General features: G+C 56.1%; 2 protein-coding genes across 6 annotated transcripts in view; both read right to left on the reverse strand.

Moving 5' to 3' along the window:
- SGIP1 (SH3GL interacting endocytic adaptor 1) overlaps window positions 1–5,627 on the reverse strand; it is a 53,194-nt gene extending 47,567 nt beyond the window's left edge. The window contains exon 1 of the mRNA XM_053950568.1: window positions 5,425–5,627. Coding sequence (XP_053806543.1) covers window positions 5,425–5,434 — 10 coding nt within the window. The 5' untranslated portion in view covers window positions 5,435–5,627. The remainder of the gene's footprint in view (window positions 1–5,424) is intronic.
- A 10,031-nt stretch (window positions 5,628–15,658) lies between these two features.
- PDE4B (phosphodiesterase 4B) overlaps window positions 15,659–18,640 on the reverse strand; it is a 184,114-nt gene continuing 181,132 nt past the window's right edge. For all 5 annotated transcript variants that reach the window (XM_053950999.1, XM_053951000.1, XM_053951002.1 and 2 more), the window contains one exon: window positions 15,659–17,719. In XM_053950999.1, coding sequence (XP_053806974.1) covers window positions 17,354–17,719 — 366 coding nt within the window. In that variant the 3' untranslated portion in view covers window positions 15,659–17,353. The remainder of the gene's footprint in view (window positions 17,720–18,640) is intronic.

Here is an 18,640-nt window from a genome sequence, read left to right on the forward strand (position 1 = left end):
TATACAGATGGGAAAATAAATACATATATATATATATATATATGGGAAAATAAATCCCTATATATACATATATGGGAAAATAAAAATATATACATATATAAGGGAAAATAAATCCATATATGTATATATATAGGGAAATAAACCCATATTTATTTATATATATATATATATAGGGAAATAAACCCATATTTTTATATATATATATATATAGGGAAATAAATCCATATATATATATATATATAAATAGTAAATATATATATATGGGAAAATAAATCCCTATATAAACATATATGGGAAAATAAAAATATATACATATATACGGGAAAATAAATACATATGTGTATATATATGGGGAAATAAATCCCCACATATGTATATGGGGAAAATCAAGCCCTATATACATATGTATATATATGGGAAAATAAAACCCTATATATGTATATGGGGAAAATGAATCCCTATATATATATGGGAAAATAAATCCCTATATATGTCTTTAGGGAAATAAATCCCCATGTGTGTATGGGAAAGGGGCAGAATTCCCATTCCCTCCCTTGCTGAGCACACGGATCCTCACTGACAGGTCTGGGCCATCCCAGCACTTCCAGGCCCTGCTCTGGGGAGCAGCTCTGCCTTCCCCTCCTTCCCAGTTTTTCCCTCATGTTCCTCCTCTCCAATCCCAAAACGGGATTGGGATTCCTGCCACAAACTCTGGATAAATCCCGTTTTCCTTCGTGTTCCTCCTCTCCCAAATTTGGGTTGGGATCCCAGCCACAAACTCTGCATAAATCCCATTTTCCTTCACATTCCTTCTTGCCAATCCCAAAATTGTGTTGAGATTCCACAAATTCTGGATAAATCCCGTTTTCCTTCACATTCCTTCTCTCCAATCCCAAAACTGGGTTGAGATTCCACAAATTCTGGATAAATCCCACTCTCCTTCAGATTCCTTCTCTCCAATCCCAAAATTGGGCCGGGATTGCTGCCACAAACTCTGCATAAATCCCGTTTTCCTTCACATTCCTCCTCTCTAAACCCAAACCCGGGTTGGGATTGCTGCCACAAACTCTGGATAAATCCTATTTTCCTTCAGATTCCTTCTCTCCAATCCCAATATTGGGTTGGGATTGCTGCCACAAACTCTGGGTAAATCCCATTTTCCACCTCCACCAGCTCTGGGCGCTCAACACCAACATTTAGGGCAGGATTTCACCCCAAATCCGTGTTTTTAAGGGATAAAACCCCGCACTGGGGGGTCCAAGGTGTGCGGCCCCCAACCTCACCTGGAATTTTTTTTCCTGCAATCCCCAGAACAGGAGTGAGGCCGGTGACTCACCCAGGAAATTCCTGCCTTGGCAGGAAATCCCAAATTCCTGCGTTTGGGCACCAGTTCCAGATGCCCACGGGCACATTTTAAACTGGGCTCACCCCAAGGAGGAGTTTTGCCTGGTTTTTTTTTAGGTTTTGTCTTTTTTTTTTTTTTTGGTTTGCCATTGTTCCCCAGGTTTTCCCTTTTTAATTTTTTTTTTTAGGTTTTACCTCTTTTTTTGTTGTTGTTTTGGGGGCTTTTTTTGTTTGTTTTTGAACCCCTGAGAGCTCCAGAGCTTTTCCAAGCTTCTCTTCCAAGCTTTTCACTTCCAAGGCCTCATTCCCACAAAACTCCTCCTTGACAGCTCAAGCCCACCTGGATCAGCCCCCAAAAAACATCCCAAAATTCTCCATGGGCATCTTTGGTCTTGAGCAAGGTGGGATGTCCCCAACCCCCAGCCCATCCTGGGATACAAGAGCAGCCAAATCCCTGGATCAGGCTCAGCATTTCCTGGGAAAAGAGGGCGGGGGGGGAAATCTTCTCCCACATCCTGAAAAAGTGGTTTCCTTCCCAGTTCTGCAGAAAATTCCAGCAGGTCTGGAAAACTCCATCTCAGAGGGTAAAGATGGAGATATCCTACACCAAGCCCTGGATCTCCTCGGATCCGAGCTCAGCCGTGGAATTCTGACCGAACTCTGGAAAATCCAGCTCCTGGCTCAGTGTTCTGGGAATTTTCTGGGATGGTTTTCCATCCATGCCTGAATCCATGATATTCCATCAAACCTGCTGGTGGCTTTCTCAAATCCAAACCCCAGATTTGCCTCCTTGAATCCATCTCCCCCCCAGTTTTTCCTCCTCAAATCCAAATCCCCCCCCGAAATTTCCCAGATAATTTCCTTGCCGAGTCCTGCAGACAGCGCTGAGCAGATTCAAACCAAGATTACTGAAATAAAGTCAATTTTCAACCAACAAAAAGGATTTTTTTGGATGTGCCATTGATGCCTCTGGGCCCAGCATTCCAAAAGCAGAGACCACCAGGGCTCCTAAAGATGATTCCAGAAAGATTTTTCCCAGTTTGGATGTGACCGGAGAATCCCAGACTGGTTTAGGCTGGGAGGGACCTTAAATCCTCTCTCAGCCCACCCCTGACATGGGCTGGGACACCTTCCACTGTCCCCAGCTGGACAGAACATCCCCGTGGAAATTCCCTGGGTGACCAAACTCCCCAGATCTGAAGAGACTCCGAGAAATTCCCACCCTGGGAAGGCTTCTCCCCCGCTTTGGGGTCTGGAGGAGCACCCCAGGAGAAGCAGGAACGCCCTTCTCCAAAGGAACCACGCCTGCTCCCGTCTCCCCAGGATCCCCCGAGCTCCTCCCCGAGGAGGAGCCATTCCCAAACTTCACCAAAGCCTCCCCACGCCCTGCGGATGCAGCCGGGCGTTCCAAAAGGAGTCAAACCCGTTCCGTGCCCGGCTCTTCACCTCCGCCGCGCGCCCGTGGCGCTTCCGAGCCGTTCACAATCCCCGGGAACGTCCAAAGCCCTCTCGTTCCACGCGTGGTGGGACCTCCGGGGGGTTTCATCCCCACCCCAGCCCTGCTTCCCACCCGACCCAGCGAAGCCAAGCACGGCTGGAATGTTCCTGCCCCAGTGGAGGTGCAGGAATTTCCATTCCTGGAGACGCCTGCGGCGCCTTCGGTGTCCTCCAGCGAGGGTTTGGGGTCTGGGGAAACAAAAACCTCTTTTGCGTGGGTTTTTTTTTTTGGGGTATCATTGGGATTTTTTAGACATCCACGAAAAATAAACATTTTTCGCGCATCTCACAGAAGAATGACAAAATATTCCATATATTGAGCGTGATGTCCCTATCCAGCAAAAGTTGCTCATCCTGCACCGTTCCCAACCAGGTGAATTCCCTTTTTTTCCCCAGGAAAAGGATCCAAAGGGAATCCATGAGCCAGGCCCACCCTGCTGGCCATGGGTGGCCTCAGGTCCTGCACCCACCCTCCACTTCCAGCTCAGTGTCCACCACTCCAGCAGGAAAAATGATTTAAATAATTAATCACAGTAATAATTAAACCCCTTTAAGCTGCTCGCTGCGAGGAGCTCTCGGCGTTTTGCACAGGTTGAAAAGTTTCAGCTCCAATTAAGCCAAGCTTGTTAAAACCATTGAATTAGTTGTATTAATATTAAATAAACCTAAATATTAAATACATCTGATTTTATTTTAAAATAAAATAAAATTTAAAATAAAAATTAAATCCTAATAAATAAATAAAATTAAAATGAATAAAATGTGATTAAAAATAAAATTAAATAAGGGGCAGAGTTTCAGTGGCATCTTGGATTGAAGTTCCACTCTCCCACAAATCCAGCCAATTTCCAACTATTTCAAAACTCAAAAAACCCCAGGAATTAGTTCTAATTTTCCAACTTCCATTCTTGGTTTGCATCAACCACTTGAGGAACATTTCAAGCTGTTTAATAATTCACTTTTTATGATTAGTATTTAATTTTTTCCCCATGCACGACTGGGTCATGGAAGGTGATTCCACCTCTGCCCGAGCGCGATGCCCCAGCCCTGGATCCATCTCCAGTGTGGGGCTGGGCAGTGACCAAAGCTCCTGCCAGGCCAAAACCCTCAAGAAATAAAACTAAACCCAAAAAAAAAAAAAAAAAAAAACAAAAAACAAAAAAACCCCAAAACCAAAAACCCCAAAACCCAAAAGACCATCAAAACCCCAATTTATTTCCCCCAAGCAGGCTCAAAACTGAATAAGTAACTCAAGGCAAGGCCTACAGCAGGACAGCTTCACTTTATCCACAGGAATTCCTCCGTGAAGGTTGGAATTTTGGGAGCAGCCAGGTTCTTAATGGCATTTTCCCTGCCATGACCTGCTCCTGTCGTGGGATGGGTTTGATGTCATGGGCTAAAATTAAAACCTCTTTTGCTTGTGACTCTCATCAGCACCAGGGAGAGCAGGGAAGGCTTTTCCTGGGATCTAAAGGACAACAAAACTCATTTCCTTCACAGCCAAGCCTCCAAAACCCATCCCAGGAGGGGCCGTTCCCGGTGCCCACACGCGGCCGTGACGACACCCCAATTCCCGAGGCCAGGGAAATACCTCAAACCCACAGAAATTCCACGGACCCCGAGGCCTCTCCAGGTGAATTTGGGCAGGGGGCAACCCCAGATTCCGGGGATACTCCGGGAAGCAATTTCCCAATTTCTGCCTGTCATTCCGGGGAGCTCCCTGGGTTGGAAGAGGCTCCACCAAGCCAGGCCCTGCTGCTGCTGCCACCAACGGGCCAGAAATCCCCCAAAATCCAACATATTTTGCTCTTGCTGGCCCTGGAGTATCCATTCTGCTAAAATACAATTAAATCCAAGACATCCTTTCCCTGCATCCTGCTCCAGAAGGAATTAAAATTACAAATAATAAAGGAGAGCTTTACATACGGCCGAGACAGACGACAGAGGATAAAATTCCTGTCGTGCCCAGAGGCTTTTCCCACACAGGATCAGACACAGCGCCCTGAAGCATCCTGAGCCTGGAGCCCATATTCCCTCCTCATCCCCTTTTCTATGCCGAGAAACCCCAATCCAGCATCTCCTCCTCCTTCCCCCGACCTGCATCTCCACGGCTCGGCAAGGAAAAAAATCATCTCGAGTTCCGATTCCCTCGTTTCCCACCGAAATGACGCTCATCCACCACCCAGGGAAAACCACCGAATCCCCTCCAGCAGCTGCACACCCCCCAGCTCCATCCTCCGTGCAGCACGCCAGGATAAAAATCGGGATTTCGGGATCCTAATCCCGACGGAGGAAGCGGCAGCTCCGCGGAAAACCGGGAATTCGCACAGCCCGAGCTGCCTACACAGGGCTGGGGATGGAATTGCAAATAACCTGATGGGCTCGGTATTATATCACCACGGCGGCGCTCGGCTGAGCCTCCAGCCGCTCGGGATTAGGGGGAGGGGAGGGTTTGATTGAGTTCTGATTAACGGTATTATTTTATTTCGGAAAGGATGGAGCCCCCCGGGCACGGGCTCGGCGCCTCCTCCCCTCCAGAGCCGGGCGAGCCCCGCGGAAGAACGCGCCCGGCTCATCACCTACCTTCCATCATGGTGGCAGAATTGCATTCCTCAATTTCCGAGGAGCCTGAAAAAAACGCAGGAGAGCGCGATCCCCCGTCAGCAGCGCTTCCCGGGCGGCGGGGAGGAGGAGGAGGAGGACGAGGAGGAGGAGGAAGGAGCGGGAATGCCGCGGCTACGGGCAGGCCATGGATGCTGCTGCGCCTGTATCACCTCCAGGATGGCACCGCGGAGGATGCTCGCAGAAAGGGAGGACGAGGCGGGCTCGCTGCCTCCCGCCCCGCACTCCTCACATGCGCGCTCGCTCCCGACACACCCCCAGGGAACGCTCCAACCTATTTCCCAGATTTTTTTTTTTCCCCCCCCCCCCCCCCTCTTTTCCAGCCTCCCCAGCGCCGTTTTCCCCAAAAGCAGAAGCCCTGTCCGCACCTCGTGACGCACTTCCCCTCCCTTAATCCTATTGCGGCCAGCCCGATTAATTCCCGGCCGCTGTCAGAGCGGGAGCGTGCGGGGCTGGGATCGGGAAAAAGGGATCGATCCCGCCTGGAGAAGGCAGCGGAGCGCGGGGACGGAGCCGGGCAGCGCCGGGCCCTCCTGGCAGCCGCTCCCGCTGCCATCCCAGGGACAAATCCATCGCTGACGTCACGGCGCCAGCAATTAGCCCCGAAAGGAGGATGCGGGAGAAATTCCTCCCCGACTGCTTCCAGCAGCGCCCGGGAATTAATCTCGCATGAAGGGAAAGAGGAGCGGGGAACAAAAGAGGCCGGGGAGGCAGCGGGGCGGGGGGGCTGCGAGCGCTGGGGCCGGGCCGTGCCCGTGTCCCCACACAGTGCCACCCCTGCCCTGTGTCCCCACACAGTGCCACCCCTGCCCTGTGTCCCCCCACAGTGCCACCCCTGCCCTGTGTCCCCCCACAGTGCCACCCCTGCCCTGTGTCCCGTTCCTCTGCCACCCCCGGCACCAGCTCCCCCTGGGTCCCTCACCCCTTTCCCAACCTGGGGCCTGGGGGGAGCTCAGCCTAAATTATGGGGATCCCGCCCGGTTTATCCAAGAAAATGCGGGATTTAAAACCGTCCCTGGCAAAACCGGCTGTACCCAGCTCCGAAAGTCCGGTTATTTTTTTTTTTTTTTCCCCCGGCAGGAAAGGTGCTCGAACCGCCCCAGGCTCCTCCCGGGATGCTCATCCCGAACAGCACCCGCGGCTGGATGGGACAGCGGGGCCAGCGCGGGCTCGGCCCCCGCCGCTTCCCAGCGCCCGGGAAAACCGGGATCGGCACCATCAGCGCGGAGGAGCCGCCTCTGCCCCTCCTGTCCCCTGCAGGGGACAGCAGCGGCGGTCTGGGGACAACCCGCGCGCTCCGGCGCTCGCCAATGTGGCTTTTCAACGTGACCGCGGAGCGGGGATGGAAAACTTCCCTCCTGCCGCTCGCCCTGCATCAGCGTCTTTAGGATCAGCCCCGGCAGCCCCACGTGCTTGTCAGGGTTTCTCCCCGCTCGGGAGAAATGCCCACATCGTTTTTCTCATTGAAAAAATAAAAGTCATTTTTCATTAATGAAAATAATTTTTTTTCCCCTGTTAAAATAGTAAAAAATAAATTAAAAAAAAAATCTTTTCCCCCTCCCATTTAAAATATTAATCCAAAAGCCAAGCACCTCCAAGGGTCTGGAGGAGGCAGTGAGGGAACAGGACCTCGGCAGGGTCTCTGTATCCAGCCCAGCCCCGTCCCATCCCGGCTGGTGGGAAATGCCACAGGGACGGGATTATTGAACAGATGGTTCCTTTAATCCCTGCAAGGAGCTCCTGTGACCTCCCTGCCCCGCTGCCAGCGCAGGGACAGGAGCCCAGTGCCCTCGGGAATTGTGGCTGTAATCCCAGGCTGAGCACAGCCCGTGGAATGTTGTCCCACTGTCCCCTCGGCCCTGCCCTAAAACACCCCGAGGAGCCGGGCTGGCACACGTGGGAGGACATCCCGGTGATGGACGGGCACCTTCCGTGCCCAGATTCCTCCTGGGCACACCAAAATAACACAAATCCCCCCAAAAATTCATGGAGCAGCTGCAGGGCCCCAGAATTCCCATCCCTGGCAGTGGCCACGGCCAGGCTGGAGGGTCTGGAGCAATCCTCGGGGAAGGTGTCCCTGCCATGGCAGGGCTGGGATGGGCTTTAGGGTCCTTCCAAACCTAAATCTGGGAATTCCGTGATCCCACACCCTGTGCCGAGCAGGACAGAGCCAGTGCCCCCCTCCCACAGCTCCAGGGGGTTGACATTCCTTAGGCAAACGAGGAGAGCCAGGATTTCCCTGCAAATCCCTTCCCAGGCCAGCCTATGGATACAAAACCCCTTTTCACCAGATTTCCCCGTTCCAGCAGTGGGTTGGGGCAGCCTCCCCATCGCACTGGGAATCCTTTGGCTGCTGCTCCCCCCAGGCAGCTCCAGCTTTCCCTGGATCCGGGGGATAGCCGAGCCTTGTGAAACACCTCCTGCCAGGGGCCAGGCCAAAACTCCCCTTCCTGCGGCCAAAATTAACCCCACAAAGCTGCTCCTGGAACGGGCTCTTCCCAAAAAAACAGCTGGCACAGGGAGAGCCTGCAGCATTCCCACGTCCCTGGGGAGGGCAGCTGCCACCAAGCCCCTCTTTCCGAGGCAAAGCCGATATTCCCAAATGCTGGAGGTTTGCAATTTGACTTCCAAACGCCCCCCAGCCCCACCGAGCTGCCTCAAGGACAATTCCCACGAAAAGCCCTGGAAATCTCCGGCAGCTCCCGAAGGAGAGGAACGAGGAGCTGCCGGCAACAGATGAAGTCAAGGGCCTGAAGATTAAAAAATAAATAAAAACCAAATAAAAGCGGCAGAAAATGAGTCACGGATGCATTACTCATCTGCCGGCGGAGTCAGCCGCGGCTCCATGTGACAGCGGCGCCCGAGGAGCCCGGCCCGGCCCCGCAGCAGCGCCGGGATTTGCTAAATAAAACCCCAATCCTCAGCCTCGGGCAGGACGTGGCCCTGGCAAATCCGCGGCGTTAAGAGCAGCCAGGGGCTGTTGGCAGCGCCCCTTCGGATGGGCCGGGATTAAACCGGGCTGGGAACGGCGGGAGGGGCCGGAGCTGCGGCGCTGCAGGGTGGATTCCCCGGGAAGTTCTGCCCCTTGCCTCCTCCCCTGTAACGCTGGGTTTATAGGGGACAAGGGCAGGGACACCTCCCACTGTCCCAGGAGCTCCCAGCCCCAGTGTCCAGCCTGGCCTTGGGCACTGCCAGGGATCCAGGGGCAGCCACAGCTGCTCTGGGAATTCTGTTCCAGGGCCTCACCATCCCCACAGCCAAAATTCCTTCCCAATATCCACCTAAATCTTCCCACTTCCAGCTTCCAGCCATTCCCTGCGTCCTGTCCCTCCCTGCCTTGTCCCCAGTCCCTCTGCAGCTCTCCTGGAGCCCCTTCAGGCCCTGCCAGGGGCTCTGAGCTCTCCCTGGGGCCGATTTCCAGGATTCCTTCCTCAAAGGAAGGAGGCTGGGAGAGGGGAGAGCCCCCAGGAGCAGCTGTCCCAACCCCACAGGAGCTCAGGAGGGCACAGAGGGGATCAATCCATCCCCCAGGCCCTGAAAACCCAGTGGCACCACCGAGGCTCCCACGTGCCACCCCCGGGAGGCTGAACCCCAAAGAGGGAGCGCCCCAAACGCTCCTGGGGCAGCCCCGCCTCGTGCTGGGGGCAACCAAAGCACTTCATGAGCATCCCGAGAATCCCAGCAGGAGCAGGGCTGGAGACCCCACGGGAACAGCCCCTGCCAGCCCCCAGGGGTGGGAAATCCACGGGAACGGCCCCCGCCAGCCCCCAGGGGTGGGAAATCCACGGGAACGGCCCCCGCCAGCCCCCAGGGGTGGGAAATCCACGGGAACGGCCCCTGCCAGCCCCCAGCTCATGGCAGGGCTGCAGCAGCTCCGGGATCCAGGGAAAGCTGCTCCCAGCTCCACAGTGAACCCTTCCCTCCATGGACCCGGGGTTTTCCCGGGCACACAGAGCCACTGCTATGCTGGGAGCTGCTCCCAGGAGGACACGAGGGATGTGGGAATGAGCTCAGGGACACCTTCCCCGAGGATTGCTCCAGACCCTCCAGCCTGGCCTTGGCCACTGCCAGGAATGGGAATTCTGGGGCCCTGCAGCTGCTCCATGAATTTTTGGGGGGATTTGTGTTATTTTGGTGTGCCCAGGAGGAATCTGGGCACGGAAGGTGCCCGTCCATCACCGGGATGTCCTCCCACATGTGCCAGCTCCCTGCCAGGACACAGCAGGGAGAGGAGGAGAGCTGGATGGGGCTGGAGAACAGCGCTGGGAGAAAGAAACTTCTCATGGAGATGCTCAGAGCACAGGGAACAGCCACATTCCAGCATGGAAGGAGCTCCCCAGGAGCTCCACAGCTGCATCCTGACCCCTCCAGCCCCCAGGGGGGCTCTGAAAGTGCTCTGAGCACCCCCCAAACCCCCAGGCTGGGCTGGGAGCCAGCTCAGAAGATCCCAGTCCATCCCTGGGATGAGCAGCCCCCTGGTGACAGCCATGGCGCTGCCACAGAGGGGCTGGGCCGGGCAGGAATTCCCTAAAACCGAGCATTTGTGGGACCAGACAGCAGGCAGGACACAGGACAGGGAGGGTGGCACCCCCCGTGCGCCAGCAGCTCTGCTCAGGGCCACCAAACCTCACATTTTGGCGAGCAGGGCCCCTCTGCCAGGGTGTCCTCAGGGCCCAGAGGTGCTGGGGACACAAAGGGAGACACTCGGGAGGGATTTGACACCCCCGGAACCGGCGCTGCCTCATTTGAGGGTTTTCCTGGAGCCAGAGGCGACCGAGCTGTGCCCCAGGGAGAGGGTCCCGTCCCCACAAATCCCACTGCACCGCGCCCAGGAACACCCATCCCCCAAAATCCCAAAGGAACACCCCGGAAAGGACCCCACCTCGCTCCGCTCCTGCTCTTCCTCCAGGATCGCCCCTGGCCCCACCCTCGCCCCTGATAACCAGCGACTAATCAGGGCAATCAGCACCACCCCCATGGGACCAGGCGCAGCTGCCCCGGGATGCCCCAGAATGTTGATAATTGATTCATCTTTATTTTTCGGGGCAAAAAAAAAAAAAAAAAAAAAAAAAAAAAAAAGGCATTCAGGAGCGCTGGCAAAGCCCTCATGCAGGCCTGGGGGGGCTGCAGCCAGCGCCCCCGTTTCACACCACGTGCCTCACCCGAAATATTGAGCCCATTTTGGGGTTGATCCCTGGCAGCATCAGCCGGGGATGTGCTTTAGGATGGGGATGGATCCATGCCCTGCACCCCCGGGACCAGGGCTGCAGGAGTTCATCCCCCTGCCCACACCATTCCAGGGCTTTGGCTCCTGGGACTGGAACGGAGCTTTTGCCTCCTTTAGGTAAAATTTCGCAGCTGTGTAAAGAAACGCAGAGAAACAAATTCTGCCCTGGCACAATCCAGAGCTTCAGAAACGCCAGTGGAGTCTTTCATTTAAAATTTAAGGTGTCTTTGGGTCGGTCTGCTTGGACCATGGCTAATAAAGAACATTGAATTCTTCTTAAAATTAACTTACTCACGGAAAAGAAACAGGATGGGGAGGGGGCAGAGGTGGGGGCGGTGCTGGGAAACATCTGGGGGAGCAAAGGCAGAGGCAGCCCTGGAGCGTCTGCCTCCAGCTGTGCGGGGATCCAGCTGTGCGGGGACCCAGCTGTGCGGGGATTCCAGCTGTGAAGAGATCCAGCTGTGCGGGGATTCCAGCTGTGCCCGGCTCCAGCTGTGCAGAGACCCAGCTGTGTGGGGATTCCAGCTGTGCCCGGCTCCAGCTGTGCGGGATTCCAGCTGTGCGGGGATTCCAGCTGTGCCCGGCTCCAGCTGTGCGGGATTCCAGCTGTGAAGAGATCCAGCTGTGCGGGGATCCAGCTGTGCGGGGACCCAGCTGTGCGGGATTCCAGCTGTGAAGAGATCCAGCTATGCGGGGATCCAGCTGTGTGGGATTCCAGCTGTGCGGGATTCCAGCTGTGCGGGATTCCAGCTGTGAAGAGATCCAGCTGTGCGGGATTCCAGCTGTGCCCGGCTCCAGCTGTGCGGGATTCCAGCTGTGAAGAGATCCAGCTGTGCGGGATTCCAGCTGTGCCCGGCTCCAGCTGTGCGGGGATTCCAGCTGTGCCCGGCTCCAGCTGTGCGGGGACCCAGCTGTGCGGGATTCCAGCTGTGAAGAGATCCAGCTATGCGGGGATCCAGCTGTGTGGGATTCCAGCTGTGCCCGGCTCCAGCTGTGCGGGATTCCAGCTGTGCCCGGCTCCAGCTGTGCGGGATTCCAGCTGTGAAGAGATCCAGCTGTGCGGGGATCCAGCTGTGCGGGATTCCAGCTGTGCCCGGCTCCAGCTGTGCGGGATTCCAGCTGTGAAGAGATCCAGCTGTGCGGGATTCCAGCCGTGCCCGGCTCCAGCCGTGCCGCCCGCGCTGTGCGAGCCCCGCAGGGCCCGTCCCGGCTCCGCGTGTCCCCGCCGTGTCCCCAGAGCCGACATTCCCCATTCCCGGGGCACTTCCCCGGCTCTGGAGCGCCCCGCGGCCGGTGCGGCGCCGGGAGCTCGGCAGATGGAGCTGTGCAGCTGCGCAGGGACGGGACGGGGCCGGACAGATGTGCAGGGCCCGGACAGATGTGCCGGCACCGCGTGCTCCCCTGGTCCCGCCGTCCCCCCCCCCCCCCCCCGGGCCCACCCTGCCCCCGCGCGGGCAGAGCTCTGCTGTCCCCTGTGTCCCCAGCAGTGCAGGGACAGAGGTGGGGACGGTGCCACTCCAGGGTGGCAGAAACACCCTCAGCAGAGCGGGAAATTGGGCAGCGGGGCCTGGGGACAGGGACACACCTTGGGAATGGGAATTCTTGGGTTTGGGCTCCTTGTGTCACCCCAAAAGGGACATTTGGGCGAGCTAAAGCGCCCAAACCCATCTTAAACCCCATCAGCTGGGCCACAGCCTGCCTGTCCTTCCTGGCCGCCCCCGTGTCCCCACAGTGTCCCCACTGCCAGACTGGCAGTCCCCTCTCCCCTTCCCATGGAAGCTGCTGCTGCCAGGAGCCCTCGGCCCCGTTCCAGCTCCGATAAAATCTGGGCTTTGTGCGCCTGCCCCCGGCTCCTTCCTGTTTTTGACTGCAGGACTGTCAGAGCTTCACATTTTCACTTCTCTTTTCTCATCCGCAGCAGCTCCAGGTGAACTCTGCTCCAGTGGCCCCCAGATCCCCTCGGCTGGCAAAGAGCTCCTGGCGCTCTGCAGATCCTCACGGCTGGATCAGGACCTGGGAATGCTCTGTCCCAAGCAGAGGGACACGGGGCTGTGCACCAGGGACAGGAAGATATGGAATCACTGGGGCTGGAAAAGCCCTCTGAGGCCACCGCTGACCATGTCCCCAAGTGCCACATCCTCATGGATTTTAAATCTCTCCAGGAATGGGGTCTCACCACTGCCCTGGGCAGCTGTTCCCATGGCCACCCTTCCCATGAAGAAATTTTCCCAAATATCCAACCTAAACCTCCCCGGGTGCCCCCGAGGCCATTTTGTCCTGTCCCTTGTTCTGGCTCTGTCACACATCACTGGTGAGCCGCGCTCATCCCGAACTCGCAGGGAACGGGGGAAAAAGGACGTGGAAATCCAGCTGCACCCCCAGGAGAGCAGGCTGAGCTGGGAACAAGCAGCAGGGCTGGTTTATTATTTTATTTCTCTGCATCACAGTCTCTATGAACAACGGTGACCTCGGGTCAGAAGTTTCCTGGCAGTGGCAGGGGCTTTGTGGGACCCTTGTCCCCCCACCCCGGGGAGGGCTGGATCTGCTCCCGCTGCTCATCCCTGGGATTGCTGCCCCGGGTGGGTTTAGGGCTGGTGGAAATCCCCCTGAAATCCCAGCTCCATGGCCTCAGTGGGAAACTATGTCCTTGGGGACAAGGCCAGCTGTCACCCAGGGGCTCTGGGTGACATCCGTGGCTAATGGTGGCAGCACGGAGGCGACAGATCCGTGTGCATCCCTGCGCATCCCTGTCCCAGGAAGGTGCAGACCCCGGGCCGGTGTCCCTCACCTTCCACCCCACACGCACCAGGAGCTGCTGGGAGCCCCTGGAAGTGACCTGGGGGAGGGGGAGCGGCCCCAGCAGCGAGCAGGAAGCGCCGCTTCCCTCTCCACCTTCCCACGCCGAAGGAATCCGCGCGAGTCCCACGGCGGCTCTGGATGTCAGGGTGGCGAGGCAGGGCCACGGGGAATCCGCATCCCCTGAGGAACGGAGGATTCTGAGCCAGCGAATTTCTCACCACCTGAACTGGGATTTCCACCCTGAAAACAGAGGGAAAGCAGAAGGGTCCGGGTCGGTTTTGCGGGGCAGCGGCCGCTGGAACATTTTCCCGGCTGCTGCTGCGGGGAAGGAGCAGGGAGAGGCGGCTCTCAGAGCTGCCGCGATCCCGAGGAAGCTGCCTGGCAGAACTGGGTCATGGAAGGGACAGGAATGAAGAGAGCAAGGGCTGGGGGAGAGGGGGCACGGGCAGAGAGAGGGGAGGGGGCACGGGCAGAGCACCCCCGGCCCGGGCACCACCCTGAGCCAGCGTGGGTGTTTCATCTGCAGCCGCAGCGCTGCTGCTCCCTCCCGGCTCGGGGCTTTTCCCCCAGAAGTGCCGATGCTTTTCCAGCCCGATCATCCCCTGCACATCCCCGGGAGCCGCGGGCAGGACGCGGCTGCCACAGCCCAGGGACGTGGGAAGGATGAGCTGGGGTGAAAGGGGGATGGTTTAAATTAAAACGGGAGGGATTTAATTGGGATATTGATAAGGAATTGTTCCCTGGCAGGGTGGGCAGGCCCTGACACAGGTGCCCAGAGCAGCTGGGGCTGCCCCTGGATCCCTGGAAGTGTCCAAGGCCAGGCTGGATGGGGCTGGAGCAGCCTGGGACAGTGGGAGGTGTCCCTGCCCACTGGGTGGGCTTTAAGGTCCTTCCAACCCAAACCAGTCTGGGATTCTGTTAATCCACTGGGCAAGAGAAATCATTACTGGCCCTTCAAGGATTTTCTACCGAGGAATTTTCACCACGGAGTTTCAGAGGTTCAAACGCTGGGAAAATCCCCCAGGACCCACGGGCTGAAGCCCCTTCTGCTGGGACAGCAGGGATGTGACAGGAGGTGGCCTGGCAGCGGCTGCTGCACGGAGTGCTGGGTGGGAATGCAGCATGAGATCCACGCTTGTTTTCCCGTGACTTCCCCTCGGAGCCAGCGGATCCAGGGAAAGCCGGTGGAGCCGCACAGGGGACACGGCCGTGTCACCCGCGGCCCCGCTCTCCTGCCCTGGCACAGGATGTTTTTTACTGGAAAGTCGCTTGTTTTGGGTCAGGCCGGGACATGAAAGCTCCCCCGGGCCGGGCCGTGCGCGGCCACCGCTTCCTGTCTGCGCTCGCCTTCCTGTCGCCTCCGCTGCCACCGGCCCCGCAGGAAGGACGAGGTCCCCAGGCGTGCCAGGGATGGTGGCCGTGCCACCGGGAACGCTCCGCTGCCCGTGCCTGAGGAACGGCTCCCGCCGGGGCCACTGGGAGTGGAGGCTCTGGGGCTGGCCACGGGAGGTTCTGGGGTTGCCATGGAAATTCTGGGTTTGGGACACGGGAGATTCTGAGTTTAGGACATTGGAGATTCTGGGTTTATGACGCTGGAGATTCTGGGTTTAGGACATTGGAGGTTCTGGACTTCAGCCACAGGAGGTTCTGGGTTTAGGACATTGAAGGTTCTGGGTTTAGGACATGGGAGATTCTGGGTTTAGGACGTTGGAGGTTCTGGGTTTCAGCCACAGGAGGATTTTGCATTTTGGCCACAGAAGGGTTTGGAGTTTTGGCTTTAGGAGGATTTTTTTCTGGGATTGAGCCATGGGAGGTTCTGTTTTTAAGGACATAGGAGGTTTTGGGTTTCAGCCATTGGAGGGTTTGGGGTTTTGGCTCCAGGAGGGTTCTGGGTCTCAGCTGTGAGAGGTCTTGGATTTTGGGTGTGGGAGGTTTTGGATTTTGGCCGAAGAAAAGTTCTGGATTTCAGCCATCAGAGGGGTTTGTGTTTTGGCCACATCAGGGTTCTGGGTTTGGGCCACAGGAGAATTCTGGGTTTTGGCCCTAGGAGGGTTCTGGGATGGAGACAGAGGAGGGTTCTGGGTTTGGGGGTCCCACTTTCTGTCCCCCGAGCAGTGGTGACACAGCCCACGCTGTCTTGTAGACAAAAGCCCCCTGAAGAGCTGCAGGCTGGGTCATGCTTTCATTTATTCACTTCATATAAAAATCTCTTAAGAATGCGTCTGAACACAATATAGAATACTATAACATACATAGTGTGAAACTTTGGGGAACAATAAAATAACCACCTGGAACAATGCAGTGTTCAACAGACAAACAAACCCATTGATCATGCACAACTGTGCTATTGTCATGAACTAATCAGTCACGAGTTGGACCAAAAAGCTTGAAACATATTTTACAAACTGAGATTGACACCGCTCACGATGCCGGACAAGCTTTGTCAGAGGAAGTTTCACAGCACAATTATTACATCAGTTCACTTTTTTCTTTTTTTTTTTTTTTTTTTTTTTTTTTTTTTTTTTGTCATAGAGATTCACATTGGGTCGTTCAGAAATTGGAACACTGTGACATTGAAAAGCCGGCCCGGGCGTGGGGAGTTCTTTGTTCGGTTCCCTCTCTCTGCGTTCCTGGCAAATTCCCAAATTCGCTGCCCTGGGATGCGGTGTCCCCTCCCCACGGGCGGCTGCCACCCGAATGCCCTTCCTGGGTTGTGTCTGTCTCTTCAGCTATGTTCAGGTTCTTGGACTTTATGCAATACAAAAGGTTACAAGAAAAAAAGGCAACTCTTATTCCGAGTTTTCTACCCCATTAACATCGCCGCCGACAGGCGATGCTAATTCATATAAATTAATAACTTACAAAACATTACAGTATGTACAGTAGGTAATAAATACACTGTTATAAACAGTAATGGAGGTGGTAGAGCTCGAGGCAGTGCAGGAGGAGGAGGAGGATGGTGGACCTAAACCTAGGGAACGTGGACGAGAGGCCAGAGAAACACAAATATCCGAGCGTGCAAATTCCAGGGAGCTGCCGAGGGGGAAGGCGTGTCACACACTGCCTTGCCACGCTTACTCAGGGATGGACTGAGCTGTGCCAGGGAAAAGAAAAACTGCCCTCTGTCCTGCTCACCACAAACCCAAACCCCGGGGAGGAGAAAATGCCCGCTGTTGCCAGCGAGGGAACGGTGCACGATGGCACCGAGTGACTCCCAACGGGTCACCGGGGGGGGATTTAGAACACACTGAAGGTGCAGCAATGCAAAGCAGAGGGTTTCCCCTTCTGTTTAGTCTGTCAAAGTGATTAACTGCAATAAAGTGACAGGTATTGCCCACGAAAAAAAAAGGAAGACTGCTTCTGGTAACAGGAAGAATCCAAAAAGTAGCCGTCAATTCCGAAACACCTTGTGTCGCTTTTGAACTACCAAGCTCCGTGTGTTGAATTAAGAGACTCTTGAAAAGACATGAAAGTGTTTACAAAGAAGGCACACAGGTCTGCAGACAGGTGGACAGGTTGGATATGAGTTATTGATCAGTAGTTTCTATCAGTCTAACTGGTATAAACTCCAAAACTAACAGTATAAAATCTCTCAGTTGTGTGTCAGCGCCGCCTCGGCCCGACCCAAGCCAGCTCCAGGACAACGCGGTGCTCTCGGCTGACGAGGCTCAAACCACAAGGCAAATCACCCGTGCATTTCCTGAGCAATCATTCCCTACCCCATCTGTAACCCTGACTCCAATCTCAAGTAGCTGGAGGATCTGCCAGCCCCGTGGCAGAGGCTCAGCCCCGGCTGCAGAGGCCGTCGGAGACCGCTCGCAAGCTCCGCAAGTGTTTAAAAGCCACTCCCGCGGGGCCAGGCCATTATGTGTCCACAGGAGATGTGTCTTCTGTCACAATCTCGATGGTGGCCTCCCTCTGGGGCTCCTCCTCCCCGGGCTGGGCCACGCAGAGCGTCTCTGTATTGCTGAAGTAGCCGAGGCTCTCGCCGTCCTTCTCGGGCCCATCCGAATCCTCCTCCTCCAGCGTCAGTTCAAACTGGAACTTCTCCATCAGGCCCTGGCAGTCCTGGCCCCGCTCCTCCAGGGGAGGGGATGGGCTCTGAGGTATCATGCTCTGGTACCAGTTCCTGTTGTCCTCCAGAGTGTCCAGGATGTCCTGGGCGTCGGGCTGCACCAGGTCAGCCCACGTCTCCCAGAGCGGATGGACGATGTAGTCGATGAATCCCACCTGGGAAACAAAGGGACACACACACTTAGGGCAAGGGAATAACCTGCAAAAGGTGGATGTCTGAAAAGTTCGTATTATATTCGTTTTACAAGCAAAATACCAGGAGCAAGTCCCCAAACCAGCACAGCCTAATGCAGACACAATTATCTGACACCCAGAGCTGCACCCACGCACGGTGTTGGGTGGGCTGATGTCTTGTCCAAAATCAAACCTCAGATGAAGTTCCACTAAAAGCAGGAGCCAGCAGGAAATTCAGGGGACAGAGCCCTGGGCTGATCCCCCAGTGTGGGCAGCAGGAAAGGAGAGGGGGAATCCTGCTCAGGTGAGGCCCCACCTGCAGGGTGGATCAGGGGGATGTGGAGCCCTGCTCGAGCCCCAAGAGCTGCTGCAGGGCTGGAGCCCCTCTGGAGCCAGGCTGGGAGAGCTGGGGGTGCTCCCCTGGAGAGGAGAAGGATCCAGGGAGAGCTGGGGGTGCTCCCCTGGAGAGGAGAAGGATCCAGGGAGAGCTGGGGGTGCTCCCCTGGAGAGGAGAAGGATCCAGGGAGAGCTGGGGGTGCTCACCTGGAGAGGAGAAGGATCCAGGGAGAGCTGGGGGTGCTCACCTGGAGAGGAGAAGGATCCAGGGAGAGCTGGGGGTGCTCACCTGGAGAGGAGAAGGATCCAGGGAGAGCTGGGGGTGCTCACCTGGAGAGGAGAAGGATCCAGGGAGAGCTCAGAGCCCCTGGCAGGGCCTGAAGGGGCTCCAGGAGAGCTGCAGAGGGACTGGGGACAAGGCAGGGAAGGACAGGACACAGGGAATGGCTCCCAGTGCCAGAGGGCAGGGATGGATGGGACATTGGGAATTGGGAATTGTTCCCTGGCAGGGTGGGGAGGGGCTGGGCTGGAATTCCCAGAGCAGCTGTGGCTGTCCCTGGATCCCTG

This window comes from Vidua chalybeata, chromosome 9 (assembly GCF_026979565.1).
Source record: "Vidua chalybeata isolate OUT-0048 chromosome 9, bVidCha1 merged haplotype, whole genome shotgun sequence".
Classification (NCBI taxonomy): Eukaryota; Metazoa; Chordata; class Aves; order Passeriformes; family Viduidae; genus Vidua; species Vidua chalybeata.